General features: G+C 30.2%; 13 protein-coding genes across 13 annotated transcripts; 4 read left to right on the top strand and 9 right to left on the bottom strand.

Moving 5' to 3' along the window:
• Nucleotides 1-874: 874 nt before the first annotated feature.
• On the top strand, nt 875-3607 carry BN7_2428 (Oligopeptide transporter; the record flags this gene model as incomplete). The annotated part of the gene is made up of 1 exon (XM_011277024.1): nt 875-3607. One exon carries the CDS (start codon nt 875-877, stop codon nt 3605-3607), a length of 2733 nt encoding a protein of 910 aa, XP_011275326.1.
• Nucleotides 3608-4089: 482 nt separating this feature from the next.
• BN7_2427 (NAD(P)/FAD-dependent oxidoreductase) lies at nt 4090-5484 on the top strand (the record flags this gene model as incomplete). The annotated part of the gene is made up of 1 exon (XM_011277023.1): nt 4090-5484. One exon carries the CDS (start codon nt 4090-4092, stop codon nt 5482-5484), a length of 1395 nt encoding a protein of 464 aa, XP_011275325.1.
• Nucleotides 5485-5514: 30 nt separating this feature from the next.
• BN7_2426 (Cholinesterase) lies at nt 5515-7233 on the bottom strand (the record flags this gene model as incomplete). The annotated part of the gene is made up of 1 exon (XM_011277022.1): nt 5515-7233. One exon carries the CDS (start codon nt 7231-7233, stop codon nt 5515-5517), a length of 1719 nt encoding a protein of 572 aa, XP_011275324.1.
• A 362-nt stretch (nt 7234-7595) lies between these two features.
• Nucleotides 7596-8636, bottom strand: BN7_2425 (C2H2-type zinc finger protein; the record flags this gene model as incomplete). Its single annotated transcript, XM_011277021.1, has 1 exon — nt 7596-8636. One exon carries the CDS (start codon nt 8634-8636, stop codon nt 7596-7598), a length of 1041 nt encoding a protein of 346 aa, XP_011275323.1.
• Nucleotides 8637-8929: 293 nt separating this feature from the next.
• On the bottom strand, nt 8930-10636 carry BN7_2424 (alkaline phosphatase D family protein; the record flags this gene model as incomplete). Its single annotated transcript, XM_011277020.1, has 1 exon — nt 8930-10636. One exon carries the CDS (start codon nt 10634-10636, stop codon nt 8930-8932), a length of 1707 nt encoding a protein of 568 aa, XP_011275322.1.
• An 812-nt stretch (nt 10637-11448) lies between these two features.
• On the top strand, nt 11449-12927 carry BN7_2423 (Inorganic phosphate transporter; the record flags this gene model as incomplete). The annotated part of the gene is made up of 1 exon (XM_011277019.1): nt 11449-12927. The coding sequence occupies one exon, from the start codon at nt 11449-11451 to the stop codon at nt 12925-12927; it is 1479 nt and encodes a 492-aa protein (XP_011275321.1).
• A 15-nt stretch (nt 12928-12942) lies between these two features.
• On the bottom strand, nt 12943-13749 carry BN7_2422 (class I SAM-dependent methyltransferase; the record flags this gene model as incomplete). The annotated part of the gene is made up of 1 exon (XM_011277018.1): nt 12943-13749. The coding sequence occupies one exon, from the start codon at nt 13747-13749 to the stop codon at nt 12943-12945; it is 807 nt and encodes a 268-aa protein (XP_011275320.1).
• A 264-nt stretch (nt 13750-14013) lies between these two features.
• BN7_2421 (uncharacterized protein) lies at nt 14014-14817 on the bottom strand (the record flags this gene model as incomplete). The annotated part of the gene is made up of 1 exon (XM_011277017.1): nt 14014-14817. One exon carries the CDS (start codon nt 14815-14817, stop codon nt 14014-14016), a length of 804 nt encoding a protein of 267 aa, XP_011275319.1.
• Nucleotides 14818-15475: 658 nt separating this feature from the next.
• Nucleotides 15476-16108, bottom strand: BN7_2420 (uncharacterized protein; the record flags this gene model as incomplete). Its single annotated transcript, XM_011277016.1, has 1 exon — nt 15476-16108. One exon carries the CDS (start codon nt 16106-16108, stop codon nt 15476-15478), a length of 633 nt encoding a protein of 210 aa, XP_011275318.1.
• Nucleotides 16109-16843: 735 nt separating this feature from the next.
• BN7_2419 (uncharacterized protein) lies at nt 16844-18235 on the bottom strand (the record flags this gene model as incomplete). The annotated part of the gene is made up of 1 exon (XM_011277015.1): nt 16844-18235. The coding sequence occupies one exon, from the start codon at nt 18233-18235 to the stop codon at nt 16844-16846; it is 1392 nt and encodes a 463-aa protein (XP_011275317.1).
• A 789-nt stretch (nt 18236-19024) lies between these two features.
• Nucleotides 19025-19285, top strand: BN7_2418 (uncharacterized protein; the record flags this gene model as incomplete). The annotated part of the gene is made up of 1 exon (XM_011277014.1): nt 19025-19285. One exon carries the CDS (start codon nt 19025-19027, stop codon nt 19283-19285), a length of 261 nt encoding a protein of 86 aa, XP_011275316.1.
• A 219-nt stretch (nt 19286-19504) lies between these two features.
• On the bottom strand, nt 19505-21208 carry BN7_2417 (uncharacterized protein; the record flags this gene model as incomplete). Its single annotated transcript, XM_011277013.1, has 1 exon — nt 19505-21208. One exon carries the CDS (start codon nt 21206-21208, stop codon nt 19505-19507), a length of 1704 nt encoding a protein of 567 aa, XP_011275315.1.
• Nucleotides 21209-21862: 654 nt separating this feature from the next.
• BN7_2416 (aldehyde dehydrogenase family protein) lies at nt 21863-23416 on the bottom strand (the record flags this gene model as incomplete). The annotated part of the gene is made up of 1 exon (XM_011277012.1): nt 21863-23416. The coding sequence occupies one exon, from the start codon at nt 23414-23416 to the stop codon at nt 21863-21865; it is 1554 nt and encodes a 517-aa protein (XP_011275314.1).
• Nucleotides 23417-23713: the final 297 nt, after the last annotated feature.

The raw sequence follows: 23713 nt of genomic DNA, 5'->3' as shown, positions 1-23713 counted from the left end.
ATCCACTCTTACATTTCAGTCTTATCAGTTTGTGTGTTTAGGGTCAAATACGAAACCAAACCCGATCCTAGATACAGGATATCTCTCAGAACATCCTAGTCGAAGTTCAACCAATTATTAATCGTATTAATCAGAGCCCGTACGTCTGATATTAAATTTTACCAGGATATACGCAAAATCGGCATGAGCTCAAAAACTCGGTAAAGTTAAAGATAAGGCCGGCTTTAAATGAGACGTAAATTGTAAGCTTAAAATTTGATGGGACCCTTAAAATTTGATGGGACCCTTAAAACGGACTTTTACTTTTCCTTGTTCGCGCGTGCAATTAAAATTGATTTGTTTGACATTTGTTTACTGTGGATTCAAATGATTTGATTTCTTTGATAGGCAAATGTTGATGTGTAATTGTGGTTTGAATGTTTTGACTTTAGAAGTTTTTAGAAAATGGTGAGATCAAATTGGCTGCTTCAAGTGGGCAAGTACATGAGTATATGCTAGTTCGGTCAACTCTATTTTGAAGATTGTGCAATTTAATGTTGGAAATACTTGGAAATTTACATTGTTCTGCTCGTTTGAAAGGTAAGATAAGCTTATGATAGGCAGATTTACAACAGTTTGAGACGCCTGGTGGAATATCTTAGTGCTTTTCTTAGCTGCTTCTTGGATTTTGCTTAAATTTTGCTTAACATTTGCTTGGTTATTGCTTGGTATTGACATGTTACAACATGGAAGCCCCAGTTTAACTAGTGATTTATCGGTAAACTTGGGTTAGATCTTTGAATCACATATATAATTGGAAGAATATCCTTCAAAGTCTATTCCCAATGACAATTTGCTCTTTTAAAATCCATATTATCAAATAATTTCTCCCAATATGAGTGCCAAATTTGATAATGAGAAACATGAGAAAGAATATGATATCAATAAAGGTGCTGTATTAACTAGAGTGGATTCTCATGATGAGATTTCACTTAGTGAATCTGATTTAAATAAAAATCAAAATCAATTTGATGATGAAAGAATTGTTGAATTTTTCGAAAGACTTAGTGATGAATCTGTTCAACATTTATTAACCAAAACTGGTCATGGTAATGATATAAATCATGATAATAAGGATGATTTAACTTTTGATTTGAAATTCTTTTTGGATAAAGTCATTAATATCACTAATGAAAAAGTTTTAAACATTTATGCTAAAACTTATGAAGATCATCAAGGTGATGCAAATTTCCCAATTCATGATTGGAATTTTATTGAATCTGTTATTAATAATAAAATTAATATTGATGAAAATTCTCAAATTAATTTTGAAGCTAAATTATTAGCTGTCTTGATCCATTATCATTCTCCTTATCCAGAAGTTAGAGCTGTTACTGATTTGGTTAATGATCTAAATGAACCAATTGAAACTATTAGATCATGGACATTAGCTATTATCTGGTTAATTATTCAAAGTGGTATCAAGGAATTTTTCGCTCACAGATTTCCTTCAATTTCCTTAACCAACAGTGTCATTTCCATTTTATTATATGCATCTGGTAAATTATGGGAATATGTTATTCCAAATGTTACAATCAATTTTTTCGGTAAGAAATTACAAACAAATCCTGGTCCTTATTCTTTTAAAGAACAAATGTTTGCCTCTTTAATGACAAGTGTCGCTTCTGCAAATGTTTATGTCTCATATAATATTGTTACTCAAGTTAAATTTTATCATCAAAACTGGTTAACTTTTGGTTTCCAATTTCTTTTAGTTATGTCAACTCAACTAATGGGATTTTCATTTGCTGGTATCCTAAGAAAGTTTGTTGTTTACCCCGTTAGATCAATGTGGCCAACTATTTTACCTTCAATTGCATTGAATCGTGCATTATTAAAACCTGAAAGAAAGGAAAATATCAATGGATGGAAAATTTCCAAATTTAATTTCTTCTGGACAGCTTTTGGCTCAATGTTTTTATATTTCTGGATTCCAAACTATTTATTTCAAGCTCTATCAACTTTTAGTTGGATTACATGGATTAAACCTTATAATTTCGATTTATCAATGATCACTGGGTTTAATAGTGGATTGGGGTTGAATCCAGTTGCAACATTTGATTGGAATATCATTACTAGTTTAATTTCACCTTTAGTCTTACCATTCTATGTGAGTGTTAATGTATTTGGTGGTATGGTGGTTTCATTTTTCGTTATTGTTGGTATTTATTATTCAAATTATAAATGGACAGGTTATTTACCTATTAATTCAAATGGTATTTTCACAAATGAAGGTACTTCATTCAAAGTTGAAAAAGTTTTAACTAATGGATTATTAGATAATGAAAAATATCAAAATTATTCACCACCATTCTATACAGCTGCAAATATTGTTCTTTATAGTGCATTCTTCATGTTTTATCCATTTGCTTTCCTATACAATACAGTTAAAGAATGGAAAACAATTCAATTTGCTTTGATCTTGATGTATGAAAATGCTAAAGAATCTATTCAATCAATAAAAAATGGTGAATTTTTCAAAAAAAAAAATAATGATGAAAAAGATCATTCAAAGGGTCTTGCAGCTTCAACTTTGGCTAAATTTGAAGATCCACATTCTAAAATGATGGCAAAATATAAAGAAATTCCAGATTCATATTATTGGGCAATTTTGGTCATTTCATTAGTGTTAGCTATTCTTTGTGTTAAAGTTTATCCAGATACAAAAACACCAGTTTGGGGTATTTTCTTTACTGTTGGTATTAATTTTGTCTTTTTGATTCCATTATGTATTTTACTTTCAGTTACCGGTCAACAAATGGGTTTGAATGTTCTTGTTGAATTGATTGTTGGTTATGCATTACCAGGTAATGGTGTTGCTATGATGACTTTAAAAGCTCTTGGTTATAATATTGATGGTCAAGCTGATAACTTCATTTCTTGTCAGAAAACTGCACATTATACAAGAATTCCAATCAGATCAGTATTTAGAGGTCAATTGATTGGAACAATTATTCAAGCATTTGTGTTTTTAGGTGTTGTTAATTGGTCAATGTCAAATATTGAAGGTATGTGTGATCCAAAACAACCTCAAAAATTTACTTGTGCTAGTGAACGTACATTTTATGCTTCAAGTGTTTTATGGGGTGTTATTGGTCCTAAAAAAGTCTTTGATGGTCTTTATCCAACAATGAAGTATGCATTCTTAATTGGATTCTTGGTTGCATTATTATTTATTGCTATTAGAAAATTTGCACCAAAGTTTTTACCAAACAATTTTGAACCTTCAGTTTTCATTACTGGTTTCTTAAACTGGGCCCCATATAATTTCTCATACATTATTACAGGAATGTATTTTGCATTTTTCTTCAGTCATTACATTAAAAGAAGATATATTGCTTGGTTTGAGAAATATAATTATGTGTTATCTGCTGCTTTAGATGCTGGTGTTGCTTTCTCAGCTGTTATTATCTTCTTTGCAGTTCAATACCATCCTAAATATGTTGATTGGTGGGGAAACAATGTTACAGCCTGGGGTATTGAAGGTGGTGAAGGTCAACAAAGTTTATATGATATCACATTGACTGATAGAGGTTATTTCGGTCCTGAACGTGGTCATTTACCATGATCCATCAATTGTCTTGATGTGCTTATCCTCATGAAGTTTCAACAAGAATCAAAACTTCTTCATTTCAACCAATACTTGCAGTGATATTTGTTAGGTTTCTCAACTATCTTTAACTTATATATCTACTTTTTTTTTATAATAATTTTTGACTAATTCAATTCTGGCTGATCTTCTGGTTATATATAATAATCTTTAATGTATAATAATATTAATTAATTTGATTAATTTAAGATCTAATATGGATTTCTAAATTAAGTAGTATATGATCGTCGCTCTTAAGTCCATTTAGGCTAAATTTCCGAATCTAGAATTCGCCCCTTATCGGAAATTGGAATCATTTAGTATAATGATAACTCGATTAAAGTATCAAATTTATCATATGGATCATTTGAAGCTATAGATATAAATACACTCCAATCTGGTACTAAGCATCGTTATTCTTCAAATAGAGTGAAATAATATAGAACAATTTGTCAAAAAGCATGGTGCAGTCAAAGTCCTACTTACCTTCTTCAAATTATACAAAATCATTTTGGTTAAGCCTTGAAGATCAAGACCCCTTTTCCAAATATCAACATTCACCTAGATTACCCAAGGAAACAGATATTTTAATTATTGGCTCTGGATATGCTGGTGCTTCAACAGTTTATAATCTATTGAAACAAGATCCAAGTTTAGATGTTACATTATTGGAAGCCAGAACAACATGTTCTGGTGCCACGGGTAGAAATGGTGGACATTTGAAACCATATGGCCATAGAGAGTATTCTCAATACGAAGAGAGTTTTGGTTCGAGAATAGCTGCTGATATTGTCAACTCAGAAGTGGATCATTTATACACAATCAAAGATTTAGTGGAAAAAGAAGGTATTGATTGTGATTTTGTGCTAACAAGAGCATTTGATGTCTATAAAGAATCAACAAGATTTGAGAATGATGTTGAATCTCTTGCTAAGCTAGAATCCAATCCTTATGTTAAACAAGAAATAAAAGATAGTATTCAGGTTCTTGAAGGTGATTCTGTCTCAACATTGTCAAAAGTTTCAAATGTTAAACGTGGTATCACATATCCAGCTGCTCATTTATGGCCTTGGAAGCTGGTAACTTCATTATTAAAGAAATCAGTATCAGTAGGTCTGAAGCTTTACACAAATACAACGGTAATAGAGGTCTCATTAGTTGGTAATAAGTATAAAATAGTTACAGAAAAGGGATCCTTGTTTGCTAAAAAGGTTGTTTTTGCTACTAACGCATACACAAAAGCATTGTTACCAGAATTTAAAGATGCAATAACACCAGTTAAAGGTGTTGTTACCCATATTAAATCTTTGGATAAACCAATACCACAATTACCAAATACTTATGGTATATTTCACAAATCTGGGTTATATAGTGAATATTTGATTAATCGTGCAGATGGTGGAATTATTGTTGGTGGTGGTAGTGTTTCAATGATTGATGGAACTGGTGATTATTCAGAAGTTTATGATAATCCTGATGATTCATATTATACCTCAAAAGCCAAAGAATATTTTCAAAACTATGCTCCTAGAACATTCACCACTTGGAAAAATTCCAAATCTGATATAACTTGGTCTGGAATTATGGGTTATACTTCCAATGGATTCCCTTTTGTTGGAGATTTGGGGTTTATTAACCAGCCAAATGCATATATTGTTGCTGGATTTTCTGGACATGGTATGCCTAGAGTTTATTTATCGGGTAAAGCAATTGCAGATAGTATTATTACTGGTAACTCTGTTTTAGAGCTAGACCAAATACCAGAAAATTATGTGGCTACATTAGATAGATTGAAAAATTCTAAAGAGAAAAATTATAAAATAGAACTCATAAACGTTATTAAATCTAAACTTTGATTAATAAATATATTTTCAAATATACATGTTTCATTTTTTCATTTCCAGTTGTTCAACTTCAATAGACTCAATAAATTTCAATTGTTCTGATCTCCAATCATCTTTTTCTAAATGGAATCCTTCAATATCAAATACTAAATTTTGTTCACCATCTTTATACTGAGGCCAATTTGGAATTTTAACATCTTGTTGATCACTTGGTAAATTTGGATTCAAATCTGTAATGAAAGAACACCAAAGTTTTGATATTGTTTTAGAGATATTTGGAATTCTTGGATCATCAAGAAATTGTTCACCTAAAGTTACATCATGTGGTTCATCATCATTATCGAAAACATAAACAAGTTCTCTGAAATGTCTTGCTCCAATATAAGGCTTATCATAAGTATCATTATTCGGAATATTATGTCTATATTTATAAACTGGTACATCATCTCTTAAAGAGGAAACTTGTGCTGTTGTTCTTGCACCTGCAACAAATAATAAATCACCCCATAAAACAGCTGCTCTTGGTGCTTGTTGACCCCATGAATTTGGATATTCAATTGGTGTTGTATTATAAGTTGGATCTAGAGGAGATGAGACTAATGGATCATCAATTTGATATAACTCATTTAATTTTTCAATTGAACTATTTGTCAGGTAAGGGAAATCTTTTAAAAGGGATTTTTTAAATTCTTCAGTTGTATTCAATGTGGTATCAATAAAATCAACACCTTCATCTGTATTTGTTCCAATTAATAATGGAACTTTTTGATATTCACCACCTTGAATAGATATAAAACTTGATTTTGGAATTATATCACCATCAACATAAGTTGCATGGAATCCTCCTTTGATAATTTCATTTGTTTCATTAAAAACATGATTCAATTCATTAGCATCAACATGTTGTAAACATTCAAATGAACTTGTAGCTTCAGAACAATTAAAATAATCAACAAGTTTTGAATAATCATCTTCAGTTGTAATTAAAGTATCAGAAAAATAATCTGCAAACATACTTGTACCACTTTCCGTTATACCACCTTTAATATAATCACCTAATTTTTGTGAATTTAATAATTTACCCACAGAATAACCACCAGCAGATTCACCCCAAATAACTAAATGATTTGGATCACCACCAAAATGTTCAATATTTTCATGAATCCATTCAATAGCCTTAATTTGATCACGAATACCAACATTTGTATAACCTTTAAATTCAACTTCTCTTGATCTAAGAAATCCAAATCCAGTTAATCGATAATTTATTGAAACACCAATGAAAGGTTTACCAATTTCAACTGAATTTTCGACAATATAACTTAAATTATAACTAGGTCTTGTAGATGAACCTTCTAAGAAAGAACCTCCATGAATCCAAATTGCAACAGGTAAATTTTCATTTTCATAACCTCTTGGTTTAACAATATTTAATTTTAAACAATCTTCAGATTGAGGTAATTTAGTTGAATGTGTACCACCAGATGACATACATGAAGGTCCATAAGTTTGAAATTCTTGAACATTTTCCCAAGTGGTATTCAATGATTGTGGATTAACAAATCTAAGTGAATTTAATGGTGGTTGTGCAAAGGGGACACCTAAATAAGCGTCTTGATTAAAAGTATCCAAATATAATCCTTTTAAAGAACCATTTTGAATAGTAACAACAGGGGTATCAATCACATCTCTTTGATAAAGAGGAGCTGCACTGATAAGATGAACTAATGAACAAATGATTATCAACAATTGGAAAGACATATTATACTATGATCTCAAAAGACAACCAAACTCAGACCATGATTATATTTATGGGACATAATTATGCCATTCTATTGATATTTATATAACACCATCATGAAATAAACAGCTTTGTAATTATATTCTCTTTTAATTGTGGGGTGTAAATAGATTCATTTTAAATGATCATAATAGAGATCTGCAGTTGAGCTTTCATCTACTTTTGGCTTAGAAATACTAAATTAATACTTGTTCAACATTTTTCAAGGTTACCGGGAACTAAAAAAATTCGGGGATATTGATCTACATAGCAATCTTTATGAGAAATATTGATAATCAAAAACTAAAACTTCATTTTCCCGTACTTCATTTTCCCGTAAAGGTCAAAGGCTATTTAAATCAATTTTATTATCAAATTGTTGGAGATTATGTTGGAAATTTTGTGAATTTGTCCCATTTAGATCCGATTTTTCTATAATTTGTGGGAATTGTAAAGAATCGGGTATATTTAATTGATGAGGTGATAATTGAAAATCATTAGAACTTGGATTTGAATTTGGATCTGATGATGAATTTGAATTTGAGTTTGATGAAGTTGTAGATTCTTCATCAAATTCTAAAATTTCATATAATGATTCTGGAATAAATCTATGGAAATGATCATAATGGAAAATTAAATCTTGATATGATTCAAAAGATGGATATCCATCACAAATAGGTTCTTTACATGAATGATTATCCCATTGATTAAAATCCTCAATTTTTTTAACATTTGAAGCATCTTTAGTTAATTGTTCATACATTTCTGGTGTAAGTACATCTTTAATATCTGGGATATCTAATGGACTTGGGGCAATTTGTGTAGTTGGAACTTCATTATGTAATTTGTGTGACTTTTCATCAATAATATCATTCATAACATGTTCTGAAAGCATATGTTCACTTAATAATTTTTCTTGATGGAATGATTCTTCACATTCATAAGGACATTGATACGTTATGGGTGTTTTATTCTTATCATTGGTGTTATTATTGTTATTCAACGGTGAGGTTATAGCGGATGAGCTATTTTGATCAGAAGAGTCATCTGTTGATTGATCTATTGCTTTATCAGTTGATTGACCTTCCTGTTTAAGGTGTTTCTTCATATGACGGGACAATTGTTGACTTGTGACGAACCCTTTTGAGCAAGTTGAACATTTCAAAGGTTTTTCATCTGAATGAGTCCATGTATGAACTTTTAAATGTGAATCTCTGAAGAAACTCTTTGGGCATTCAGGACATTTGAAAGGTCGTTCATTTGAATGTGTTCTTATATGTTGTTCTAATAAACAAGGTCTTGTATATGATTTGGTACACCCTTGAAAATCACAGTGAAATTTTTTAGGTCTTTGACTCTGCTTTCTTAAAATACTTGACATCATCTTGTGCGTGTAGATAGAATACTGAAACTTTGAAAGAAAATAAATGAATTATACTTGTAAATGATTAACATTGGTAAAGAGAACCGTTGCATCTTTGTATTTGATTTGAAATTCAAGTCCGGGCCACGGCTGACAAAGCGCTGAGTCAGCCAAATACTACATACTATGTAGTACAACAGAATAATACAATACCGGTTTTAATATGAGTTTCTATGCTCTATACTCGCTATTGATTGGTAATTAGGGATATATATACTAAAAAAGATTCATCCGGGCTTCATTGTCCCTTTTTTCTATATTATTTTTTGATTCATAGCACCACTATTAACATACATGCTTTCTCTATCAATAAATGATTGATCTTTTGGAACAACAAAATGCGCTAAATGTAATTCATTATTAAAGTTAACATCTTTAATATCAACACCATAGTAATCTGTTGTTACATTATTCATATTTATATTTAATTCCATATAACCTCTCCAATATCCATCATTCCAAATTAAATCATTATTTTCAACTAATTCTTTAGACATTATTAAACTTTGTGATTCATTGAAATGTTTTGGGAATGTAGTTGGTGAACTAACTGCACTTGTGGTAAATTCAACAATAATTGTACCTTCACCTGTTTCAACATTATAAATTTCATGTGGAAGACTTAATTCACTTGTAATTGCAATATGGAAATCACCACTTAATATAACATTATTTTTCAATTCATTTTGTTTAATGAAATTCAATAAACGATTTCTATTAGCAATATAACCATCCCATGCATCTTGATTAAATTCTTCAAAAGGGAAACCTAACCCACCTGTTTCTGGTAAAGAAAAATCAATATCACGAACAACACATTGACTTGCAATTAAATTCCAGGTTGTATCATTATCCAATAACCTTCTATTTAACCATTCTTCTTGATCATAACCTAACATTGTACGATCCTCGTATTCAACCAGATTCTTAATAAACTCTTGATTATGATAATAATCTGTTATATCACGAGAATAATGTCTTGTATCTAACATATTAATTTGGAAAACTTTACCAAATTTAAAATTTCTCCAAATTTTAGATAAATTTTTTTGAGGTCTAATTGGTAACCATTCAAAATAAGCTTGTGTAGCTTCATCACGTCTTTTCAAAAAATCATAACCACTTGTTGCAACAGATCCTCTTAACCATGAATTATCAGCAACTTCATGATCATCCCAAACCAAGATCCAAGGGAATTTAGCATGTGAATTTTGAAGATCTTTATCAGATCTATACAATGCATAACGTAATCTATAATCTTCTAAAGTTTCACATTCATGTTCAGGAATATGATCTCTTCCTAATTTTGTACCATTTGTATAAACACCATTAGCAAATTCATAAATATAATCACCTAAATGAATAACATAATCCACTGAATTCTTTAAAACTGGGAACTTATAAGCATGATAAAACCCACCAGCATAGTTTGCACACGAATAAACAGCTAATTTAACATCATCTTCTTGATCTGGATATGGTAATGTCTTTGTTTGTCCAATATCTGATGAAATTAAATCATTATAAAATTTGTAATAATATGTTTGATTTGGGTTTAAACCTGTTATATCTAATTTAATGGTATAATCAATCAAAGAATTTGTAAATGTTTGAACATCTTGTAATATATCAGTGAAATTTTCATCAGAACTTAATTTGAAATGTATTGGTATTAATTGATTAGGATCAACTTGATCATTTGGTGTAATTCTTGTCCAAAATATAATAGAGTCTAATGTTGGATCACCAGATGCTATACCATGAAGAAATGAAATATTATTAAATGAACTTTTGAAGAAATCATTTGTGGAAACTTTTTGATTAACATCATCTTCTGGTAAAGCATATAATTGTCTAGATAATAGATCAAAATTTAAATTGGTAACTACTTTGGAAGACAGCAGATTCTTGAAATAGTACAGGTATGAGACAATACCAATTATGATAGAACTGAACAGCATCTTTGACCATTTGAAAACAAATTGAGAGAAAGACCATAATGAATTGAATAGCTTTTAATACCAACCATCTCCAAATAATCAGATTGGACTTACAACTGTGATACTGTCCACCAATGAAGTGTCAGACGATTACCAGAACATCTCTATGCCTATTCTAGAGATATCCGACAATGATTAAAGCACGTTGATAATTTAAAACAATTAAGAATCCGTTAAAACGAGAAACGTCCGCAACAATCCATATTTACTGTAAGCATAAAGATAAAACTTTTTCTCAAATACTTTAGAGCCGTCTTATCCCCATTTATCTTCTTGCATCTTTTCTTGACTTTAAAGAATTAATTGGTACTTTGACTCTTTGTTCTATGTATTATTATGGAGCACGTTGTTTGGTTTTTTTTAACAAGAATTCTTATTGACACGATTCTGTGAAAAGATAGTGAAAAATTTCACAACTTTGACCTTTTCCATCTTTCAAATCCTAAAACCACTGTAACAGTAGAGACATGAGCCGATCCGAACGTGGTTTATGAAGGTAATTGAACAGAAATATTATGGATCGAATTTCTTGGTTGAAAACTCAAGCTGGTTTGGTAGGATCATTGAGCTTTATGTTGAATTCACTTAAACACGTTGTTGGGGAAAAAGGGTTTAAACTAATGATATGAAAGGCTGAAGCTGAGATAAAGATTGCACTATAATCATGAATACCCACTCCTTTTCTTGCACTATATAAAGCACTGATATGTCTTTGTCAATCACAGTTTCAATTTGCAGTTCAATCGATTCTATAACATACTTTATCAAAAACCATGTCAGAATCAAAGGAAAAAATCAATACTCAGATTGGAACTGAAGAGATACAACCTACTTATACATCAAGTGAAAACAGTATTGAAGATCAATCACTACCAAAAGAATCATTCATCAAACGAATGGGTGGTATCTTAACATGTGGTTGTGGGTTTTTAAGTGATGGTTATCAACAAGGTGTTATGACTATGGGTAATGCCATATTAGCTGCACAATTTAAAGGTTATAATACAAGATATAAAACAATGGTTTCGAATTCTATTTTAGTTGCAAATATCATTGGTCAAATCTTTTTTGGTTTCACAACTGATCTTATCGGTAGAAAGCAAACTTTTACTTATACAACTGTTTTCATTATTGTTGGTGTTATTATTTGTGCTTGTGCAAATGGATCAACAGAGGAAAAATTGTTTTGGATGTTAATTATTGGTAGAGGTGTTCTTGGTGTTGGTATTGGTGGTGATTATCCAGCTGCTGCTAGTGCTGGTATTGAAACTGCAAATGAAAAAATGAGTGCTAAAAAAAGAACTGCGCCATATATCTTAACAACTAATTTCTTCATTGCAACAGGTGTACCAATTGCTACAATTGTTTTTCTTATTGTTCATGAAATTTGGGGTCCTGAAAATTTAAATGGTATTTGGAGAACTTGTTTTGCTGTTGGTGGATTCATTCCATTATCAATTTTTTATTTCCGTTGGAAATTAGAACATGCTTCATCATATAAGGCAAATGCATTAAAGAAAAAAGTTCCATATTTATTAATTTGGAAAAAATATTGGAAAGAATTTGTTGCAACTGCTTCAATGTGGTTTATTATGGATATGATTGTTTATCCAAATAATATTTTTAGTACTTCAATTTTACAAGTTGCAATTCCAAATGCTTCATTGAAAAAAACAGGTGAATGGCAATTATTTTTATCTTCATTTTCCATATTTGGTGTATTGTTAAGTTGTATTGGTGTTCAATTCTTCACAAGAAGACAAGTTTTGATATCTGGTTATTTAGGATATGCAGTTTTAAGTTTTATTGTTGGTGGAGCTTTTGAAAAATTTAGTGAAATTCCTGCATTATTAATTGTATTTTATGCATTGTTAAATATGGTTGTTAATTTTGGTCCAGCTTCTTTACAATCTGTTGTTAGTTCAGAATCATATCCAACTGCTGTTAGAGGTACTATATATGGTATTTCAGCTGCTATTGGGAAAGCAGGCGCTGCTGTTGGTACTGAAGTGTTTACACCTTTACAACAATTACATGGTAAAAGATATACATTTATTCTTTCAGGTGGATTAAGTATCTTGGGTGCAATTGTTTGTTGGTGGGGGTGTCCAGATTATGGTGATAAAAATTTAGATTTCTTAGATGTTGAATTTAATCAATATTTAAAAGAAAATGGTTGGGAAGGTACAATTGGTGAAGATGAAAAGGATAAAAGTGATCATAAAATCGTCAACATTATACGTAAGTTATAAATGCTCTATATATACTTATGACTCTAGTTCTTTTTTGGCAACAATTTCACCGTGTAACATAACAAACCAACTATAATCATCATTAGCCCATTGTTTCCATGCGGTCTCTAGCTGAACTTGATCATATTTATCATCTGGTTGGAATTTTATCTTAGTTAATCTTTTCAAATAAAGTTCAGAAAACCATAATCTATCATTTTTATTTGATATACACCAAGTAGATGTGGTATTAATAATATTTTCAGGTATGAACCCAGCTTTTATTGTTAAGTGTTTTGCTCTTGATGCAGCTATAGTTGATGTAAATTCTGATTTTATCTTTTCAAAATAATATGATATTGGATCTTCATATTCTTCAGGATAAATCAATGCAGATCTTATTTCAGAATCTCTAAAGCATAAATGGCCGCCTTTTTTCAATACTCTCCTCATTTCTTTTAAAGCTTTTAAAGGTTCTGATAAGTGAATAATAACTTGATGAGCATGTACAATATCAAAAGTTTCATCTTGGAAAGGTAATTGGAAAGCTGAAGCTTCTTGAAATTTAACATTCCCTCTTTGTACTTCATGATCTAATGACTTGTTGTTAATTGCTTCTTCAATTAATTCCCTTGTAGGTTCAATACCAATTATTTCACCATGTGGGATATATTTGGCTAAATCATAAGTTATAGTACCAGGACCACAACCAACGTCCAATATTCTATCAGTTGGTTTTAAATATGATAACATATAACCACATGAATTTTCAGCTGTTCTCCAAGCATGTGAATTTGAAATTGTGGAATCATAACCATCTTTATAATAAGTTTGATTAGACATTGTGATGATGATGATAACAAATACCAAAGTATTCAGTATAATAATAGAATCTGAGTGTGTGTTGGAGAGTATTTATATTACTATTCAAAACAAGTATTGTTGCTGAATTTAAAGACGTGTGAGTTCATCCGAGTTTCCCTAACGAACTTAATCCGAAATCCGAAACTACATAGTAAACCAAAAAATTTAATTAAATAATTCCATCTTCATCAATATTATACATAATTATAAGTATATGAGCTAAACATCTATTTGCCATTGAATCTACTTTGGTCTCATCAGTCTAACAACTCTTTCAGAAACAGCTGGTACCATACCTTTAATCAATTTAAAATACAATTGATCAACTAATTGACTAGTTGTAATACCAAATGTAATACTTGACAAAATTAAGATTAAATAAATTATGGATCTTTTTTGTAATCTAAAATGGAAAAGTTTAAAATTGAACAAGACCCAGTCTTTACGACCTGGAATGAAGTATGATAATGTGAAGAAAAATGTATACCAAGAAAGACTTAAACATGTAAAGGTTCTCAATTTAGCCATTGCATAAAGATTCTGATCATTAACAGTATTAGGTATGATTTTAATTAACAATTTTTGATTCAATGGGGTTATTGTATCTTCACCATCCCTTGATTTATCAATAATGAATTGAAACATATCTTGTTCATTTTTTGTAATTCCAGACCAATCTGGTATTGAAACCCAATTACAGATAATCAACACAATCAAATATATAGCATTGATAATAGCAACAAATAAATGAGTTCTTAAGCCTAAATTGCTAATTGAATCATCTATTGTACAATATTCATTATAAATCATTAATCTAATAGCATAAATTTTTTCAAAATCACCTTCAGTTGCATTAATACTAACATAAATTTGATTAATTTTAAAATGAATATCTTCTTCAAATCTTTTAGATAAAATTTCAAAATCTTTTTGTAAATTGTGTAATTCAGCTTCAGCTAATTCTTTTTGAAATTGTAATATTTTTGGTACTTCATTCATTGTGGCAATATGTGCACGATAGACACGTTGCGGCAGTGGTAACTTCATGTTGATTTTGGTGGTTTCAATGGATCATAAGATATAAGCCCCAGCTAACAAACAAACAGTTTGATCATTTTGTTTTTTACTTGATTATAATATTATTACCTTTCAAAAGGAATCAATGAGTAATGTAGTTTTTGTGACAACTGGGAATTTCCACAAACCCAGCAACAACAACAACGACCCAGTAGTTCACCACCATATCATCAATGTAAAAGACAGTGCTTATAGATGACCTAGTTAGTATACCGCCATTGTAAAGACCATGGTTTCAAATGGTGTTTAGGCTCTGGCATCTTCTTTTACACTATTGTCAATAATCGAATTAAATGGTATACTATGTAGAATGTACTCAACTCAAACACCTAGAGTCAAGATTTTCGCCACCTTCTCTTGTCTTGTTTATGAATTGATTACCAGTATTCACTATTAAGGCTCATCAGTTCTTTACATTTCAAGCCAAAGGATAGATTAGATCAGTATGATTATTCAGAAGTTCATTATTTTTACTGAGTGAGGATTTCAATGGCTTGATTGGTACATTTTTATCCATTTATTGTATAACATGATAGTTTTATACACATCATCAAAATACTACAATTACTATTTACTAGCGATACACATATATTAATAAACTACTACTTTAAAATGATCCAATATACAATTAAGTATTGTTGCTTAAAGTTTCATACAAAGCTTTGATTTTATCATCTTTAAGTGAATAGCGTGTTGCTTCACGGTCAATAGTAACGAAATCTTCTTCGTAGAGATGAAGTTTTGCTTTTGATAAACGTTCATATAATTGTGTTTTATCTGATTCAATTTTCTTCTTACTTTTGCAAAAATTTCTTCTGGAGTTGAGGGTTTTCTTGATTTCGTTCTCAAAATAATCTTTATGGTCTTTAAATATTTTCTCTGCCATTCTCTCTTCTCTAGAGAGTGGAGAATCATTACCATTTGGTGGCAATCTTTCAATAACTGGTGGTGCAACTAAAGGATGATTTTCTGGTGGTAATATTTCATCAACATGCTGAACAACTAATGGATTCACATTAAATGCCAATGGCTCCTCAACTTCCACATCATTTTGAATAGCACCAGGATTCACATCAAATGCCAATGGCTCCTCGACTTCATCATCATTTTGAATAACTAATGGATTCACATCAAATGCCAATGGCTCCTCAACTTCCACATCATTTTGAATAACTAATGGATTAGCATTAAATGCCAATGGCTCCTCAACTTCCACATCATTTTGAATAACTAATGGCATTAAATGTAACTTCATCAACATTTTGAATAACATCTGATCCCACTTCAGCTGCTTGACTAGTCTCGATATGTTGTGGTTGCCCTCTTGATCTGGATATTAAGCTTCTAAATTTGGTTAATGTTCGATAGGATCTTGCGTCCTCATAATCACTAGAAGCTGTACCATCTTCTGAAGTAGTACCATCAGAATTATCTGTTCTCTCCTGTTCACCTTGTGGTCTACTAATAAAATATTTGCTAACAAATCTTTTAATATTCTCTTTGATATATGACATATTGTAGATACTAATTTAAGACCAGTCTAAATATATATAAAATTAGAGGTTAACGAGTGTAGAAGATTAAGTACTAATTGTATATTTAATGAATATAACTACTTTGTTATCTTTTGAATTACTAGTGGCCCTGGAAATTTAGCCCTTCATAATTAAGTTATGAATTAAGTCATGTACACAAAAACAACAATACATTTCCAGATCCCGGAAAAATTAAACATTTAACCGCCGTAAACTCATCTAATTTACTATATTTAGTACAAGGTACAGTACAAAGAATGTCTACTATACGGTCGCTTTTAATGCACTGCATATCATATATTATTGAAACTAATATTAAAGTTCAAATTTATTGTACCATTAATATATATCTTATATATTTATAATATAATATAAGAGTATATAGCTAAAGCTTTTGAGCTAATATACCAGTACCATTAGTACGTACTAGTATTTATCAAAATTATTCTGGGTACAAAGTCTTATGGAATATCTAGGGGATCATTATCATGTGTACTTTGAGAATTATCAAAAACTTTTGTAACACCTGAAATTAAAGTAGAAGACTTTAGGTTTCTATGTGACTCAAATACAGCAACAGATCCCACAAAATGACTTAAGAATTCATGTGTTTCTTCTTCAGTGAAAAAATGACGACCATGAACTTGAACTGTCCCTGGACCTTTTGAACTTGACGCTTTCTTCGAGTCAAAATTGTATTCAGGTTTATTCACCGAATTCCATGCTTTGAATGGATTATAAATTTCAAGCTCTTCCTGGGATTTGATATTATGTAATCTTCTTCTATCTTTTTGTTGTTGTAGGTCGTCAAAAAGAACCCCAGCTATTGTCATTTGCTTATAGTAAGGATTTTCTGGAAAAATATCATTGTTTGGTAAATGTGAAGTAGAAACCAATTCAAAGGTTTGCTCTTCGAATAAAGGTGGTTGAATATTATCTCTGATACAATCTTCATATTCTTCAGTTAAAAAATCAAAGGCTTGAAATGAATCTGTGTTACATGATAACACATTAAGTGTTTTATTCTTTGATAGATTCTTAATAGTTTTTCCAAATGCATAACAATCTTCAAGCAACTCATTGAAATCATCAATTATAGACACGTTGGTGCTTAACTCTTGTATAAATTGTTTAAAATAAGAGTTCTCATTTGTGATTGTTCGGTTGAAGAATCTTTCAACATCTTCAAAGTCTCTAAATATCTTTGTTTTTATAGCTACAACTGCACCTGAGCTTAATTCAACATTAGATATAAATGAACCTTCATTTGGAAACCTTCTATGAGATGTATCCAAAAATTCATAGTTGGCGGTCTTTGATTTTTGATAATTTTCATAAAGCTTATAAGGATCTTGAGGATGAAAGTAATAACACCAAGCGAAATCCAAGTAGTGTGAATATTGTTTCTGTAAAAGATAGGTTGAGCTTATTACCAAATCTAAGTGGAATGAATGATACACCATAGGTGAGAATAAATTGAACAACCGTTTATTTACCCTTATCATATTACCTGGGTTGACATCATACTGAACAATCTTCAACCAAATTTCTGACGGAAACCATATCTCTTGAACGTCAGAGTTAGATGTAGCAAAAGGTCCTTCGTCTTCTGGTTTGTGTTCTTTTTTGACCATCAGATCATTTGAAAATATTGACATAAAAGACTCTTTAGCTCTTTTGAAATGTTTGAAGAAAAAGTTGGAACCCTCTGAGCATTTGAATCTTATATAATATCCAGCTTTCTGTGTTTTCCAGAAGAGTTTTTTAATGAAAGAAGGGAGCCTAACTTCTGTTTCATATCTGGTAGAATAAACTATTTCAAGTGGCTCATCTGGAGGGTCACATTCTTTCATACCTATCAAGTGAAAAAAATTAGCGATATATATTGCAGGAATGACTTTCACTAAAAGCACTATGAATTTATAAAGTCTTGTCTTTCTTTCTCTTCTGTCCCAATAGTTCGACATATTATTAATGATTTATATAAATATAATATCTTCAATCAATTATATAGACGTTGATCTGTACGCGTTGATAGCCAAGAATTGTAATGGGTACCAAATATTAAACAACGATCGGTACTATATTTTAAATTTTGTTAATATTTGCAATATTTCAGTTTTCTGGTGAGTTAAAGGGAAACCACCGAGCATGAAGAAATACTGATCAATGTTTTCTTTTATACACATTCTTTGAGAATACAGGATAGACAGAAATTGAAGTTAGATGAGTAGTTAATGTGAGATGAATATATGAGTTAATAAATGAGGTCTACCTGCATCCCGAAAAGAGAAAGGTTATTTAGCCCGGGTGTAATCTAAAAAACTAAACAATCAACTACATGCAATTCACCAGGAGCTATGTATTAAAATCAATAGTTAACGATCAACACCAATAAACAAAGACTTGTCAATTAAAGATAATATCACTCACTAAACACCAATTGAGTTGATACAAATTATGATGAATGTCAATTTTAATTAATATCAGTTTGAAGATTGGAGATTATTATAATTATTTACCGCTGTCATGAAGTTGAAAGTCAGCGGTTAATTCAAGTATATAAAAAGATCTGAAGTGGCAAAAAAATCCATTGTTTATTCTCTTTGTATTGAATGATATACACAAACTAACTCTCAATTATGGATGGTGATGCCAGACAACCACAGGGTCAGGAAGATCAACCGCCTGTTTACTCATCAAATCAAGTATCACAATCACAATCAAATCATTATTCAAGTGAAAGTGCACAGAATTCCAATAAAAACTCACCTAAAAATCAATTACCAAGATATGAAGCGGCTACTGTTGATATTAGAACCACAGACATTGAATTACAAGATATACAACCTGTTATGGAAGCTCATTACGCACCAATCCTCATTACGCACCAAATCCAATAGATCAAGGAGTTATCAATCAACCACCTCAACAAATACAATATCATATTCAACTACCACCACCTCAACAACAACCTCAAGATAACCAAAGAGGGCCACAGTTTAATCAAAATAATCAAAATAATCAAAATTCCTCTTGTCTGCACGATGGTTGTGTTTATTGTTCAATTTGCTGTGCGGTTGCTATTTTATGTGTGTTATTTTCGAGTTGATTTAGCAATTTCATAACTTTGAGCTATGAGATTGCACTTCACTATATTGATGTACCCATTCATGCTTCATTAATCTTTGTGATTTGATATATGATTCACAATTTTCTATATCTTCAAATTCATCATTAGTTACTTGCAAAATATCTAAAGCTTCTGTTGGGCTTGTCTTTGCTTTAGCTGGAATTAAAACAATCAAAAGATCAATTGGTTTTGGTCCATCAATAGATTCATCATCTGAAATATTATTTGCATCAATCGGTAACTCATTATTCAATTTGAATTCATATAAATCAAAATTTTCAACGTGTTGTTTAATTTTATCTTGTTTGATCAAAGTCATCATAAATTCCATCAATATTGGTTTCATCAAATATATGGAATTTTTAATATTTAAATGCATGACAGAATTATTTAAATATTGATAGTTTTGCAAATAATTTAAACATTCTTGCTTCAATTCATTATCAGTTTTAGAATTATTCAATGGATATAAACATGATTCACAACCTTGAATTATCTCATATTTCAAACATTGTGCTAAAATTTCGAAAATAGCATTATTTGCTTGGTTTACATCATCATTTAATTTTAATAATGAATGAGTAATTGGAATATTGTCAATAAGGAAATTATACTTTAAAATTGGAATAGGATTTTGAATTTTGGTATAAAGTTTTTCAAGTTCTTTGATTGTTGGTTTCCTTGTTGAAATTGTTATAAATCCTTCAGATTTATAAATACTATCATGAATTTGATAATTTAATCCAGTAAATGTTTTCTCCAATGGTTTCAATGATTTAGTATTTTTATATTCATTAATTTCATTATATTGTTTATTAATCCCAGAAAATTTTGTTTCACCTGAATTTAAAACATCCGTTGGCTCATTATACTTTTGTTTAATAATATGATGATATTGTTTTTTTAATTTAATTTGATTTTCCAAATTTTTCTTATAATTCATATAAATCAAATCACCAACAAATAATTTAAAACAATATTGATGAATTTGTTGGGTATGAAAGAAGTTGAATTTATTATAATTGGTATTGTTATTATTATATCTCAAAATTTCCACAATTTTTTCCAATTCCAATTCATTATTTTTTAAGATTAAAACACAATCATTTGAATTCTTCAATTTAAAATATTTCAATTCCATTTCAAATTGAGGATTTAATTTACCATTAATTTTCATAATTTTGTTAATTTTTTCATTTCCAATAATTGTTAAACTATTATTTAACATTTCTTTAACATTATATTCTAAATTTTCTTCAACTTGATCAAAACATTTACCACAATAATTAACAGAATTGAAATCTTTAATTAAACGTTTATTTAATAATTGACTAGTTATTAAAAAATTTGTTACATCATACCAATGTGAAAAAATTGAAATTTGTTCAATACCATCAATTTCAGATGTTGATATATAATTTTGAGTTGGTCTTAAAGCTGTAATGTTTGTGGATCTACTATCATTGTTAATATTTTGTGAAATCAATTCAATTAATTCATTTGTTTGCCAATCTCTTGTTGATAATATAGTGAAATGTTTACCAAATTCAAATGACCGATTATTTGTTAAATAAAAAGGTATATCAATATATCTTGATGATTCAAGAATATCAATTCTTGATGATATTTTAGTAGATTGATTTGAATTTGAATATAAAGTTTTTTTAAATTGTTCAATTGGATTTATTGTCATATTTATACTTTGTTAATTACTGATATGAATAAAAGAGTTCCAAAAATCAACATATTTGACAATAAATGGAAATATTAATACTTTATATAAGGCCTCTCTCAAAATATATATAGCTAAACCTCTCTCTTTTCTCACGCAGTAATTTCTCAGTATCCTAGACGTAGTAAATTAATGTTTAGTCATGGGAATAATTGAACTCATTAAATTGAGCTCAATTATGAGAAACTTAAAGATCATGAAGGGATATTTTTAGTCGTATCCATGTGATTAATAGCACCACTATAATGTATCCATCCTCAATTATTAGCCACATTCAACACTCCACAGCATAACACTATACAACATTAACTTCTGTTAATAATTCCATCTTTAATATGTACAGCTTATAGTTAATTACATTTTTTCAATTAGCCGTAATCAAATTTCATATACCCGGGATTCTTATTATTTAACCGTACTTAATTAACCCCTACATGTATATCAACTACAATAATTTTTAAGCAAAGTATCATATATATTTAATCCAGTTAAATATTAATTGTTATAAGTATGAAAGAATATAATGAAATAGATTTTGGAGTATCTTAGTTTGTTATTGTTTTCAAAAGAACTCTTCAAAAGAACTCCCTAACGGTCGTTCTTTTAGTCGTTCTTTTAGTCCAACTTAATTCTAACAGATTTAACTTGAGTATAATTATCTAAAGCTTCAGTACCTAATTCTCTACCAATACCAGATTCCTTGAAACCACCAAATGGAACTTGATGATGGAAATCATTATAAGTATTAATCCAAACAGTACCAGCTTCAATTTTATTTGAAACATCAATAGCAGTATTTAATGAAGTTGTATGAATACCTGCAGCAAGACCATAATTTGTATTATTTGCCTTTTCAATAATTTCATCCACAGTTGAAAATTTTGAAATTGTTATAACAGGACCAAAAATTTCTTCTTTAACAATACGGAAAGATTCTTCAACATCTGCAAAAATTGTTGGTTTAATGAAAAACCCTTTATCACCAATACGTTCACCACCTGTAACCACTCTTGCACCTTCTTCTTTACCAATTTTAACATATTGTAAAATTTTATCAATTTGATTTTGTGAAGTTTGAGCACCTTGGAAAGTACCTTCAGCAAAAGGATCACCAACTTTAACACCTTCAGCGGCAACTTTAAAAGCTTCTAATAATTCTTCATAAATACCTTCTTGAACATATAATCTTGAACCTGCACAACAAACTTCACCTGAATTGAAATAAATACCAACAATGATATTTTGAACAGTTTTAGCAATATCAGCATCATTGAAAACAATATTTGGAGATTTACCACCTAATTCTAAAGTGACTTTTTTCAAGTTTGATTCAGCAGCAGCTTTTAAGATGTGACGACCCGTGGCAGTAGAACCGGTAAATGCAACTTTCTTAATACGAGGATGAGTTGCAATAGCTTCACCAACAATTTTACCAAAACCTGAAACAATATTTAAAGCACCTGCAGGGATACCAGCTTCTTCAGCAAATTGAGATACATAAAGGGCAGATAATGGAGTAGCTTCAGCAGTTTTCAAAACAACAGTATTACCAGTAGCTAATGCAGGACCAACTTTCCAAGCCCACATTAATAATGGGAAATTCCATGGAATAATTTGACCAACAACACCAATAGCTTCTCTTTTGGTATATGAAAAATGTGAAGAACCAGAATCAATAACACGACCATCAACTTTATCAGCCCATCCTGCGACAGATCTTAAGTAATTAACCGCTAAAACAACATCACCTCTTGCAGCAAATAAAGCTTTACCATTATCTAGGGATTCAATAGCAGCAACAGTTTCAGCATGATCTTCAATTAATTGAGCAAATTTATTTATAGCATTAGTACGAATAATTGGATCAACTTTTGACCAAACACCAGATTTAAAAGTTTGCTCTGCAATATCAACAGCATGATTAACATCATCTTCACGACCTTCATAAATATGAGTGATTTCCTCCTCGGTTGAAGGGTTTATAACTTCAAAAGTTTTACCTTGTCTTGAAGGAACAAATTTATTACCAATAAATAGCCCAGTTGGTTGTTGATATGAAGAACCATTTGGTAAATTAATTGTCACTGATAGGGGTAATTTTGTTGATAATTGTCTAGTAAAGACAAAAGATTGTGAAGACAATCTTTTTGATATAGTTGAAGTAATCATGATCGTGTAATCTATAAACTATGTGATCTAATGAATCTATAAAGATCAAGGGATGAATCAATCTTTATATAGTGATATGTACCCCCACAAGGATTACGGTGTTTAAAACAAGTGTTTTATTTGTTGAGTTTATTAGTTTATCGGTTTTTAGAGATTTAGTTTAAATGTGGAGAATTGATGACTTTTGTTTAATGGCGGGAGGGAAAAGAACGAACGAATGAACGAACGAACGAATGAACGAAGTGAGTGAGTGAGTGAGTGGTACTATGACTATGACTACTAGATAATACTATAGAT

The sequence above is a fragment of the Wickerhamomyces ciferrii genome, contig 00054 (genome assembly GCF_000313485.1).
Source record: "Wickerhamomyces ciferrii WGS project CAIF00000000 data, strain NRRL Y-1031 F-60-10, contig 00054, whole genome shotgun sequence".
NCBI lineage: Eukaryota > Fungi > Ascomycota > Saccharomycetes > Phaffomycetales > Wickerhamomycetaceae > Hansenula > Hansenula ciferrii.
This window is presented reverse-complemented; position numbering and strand designations above follow the sequence as displayed.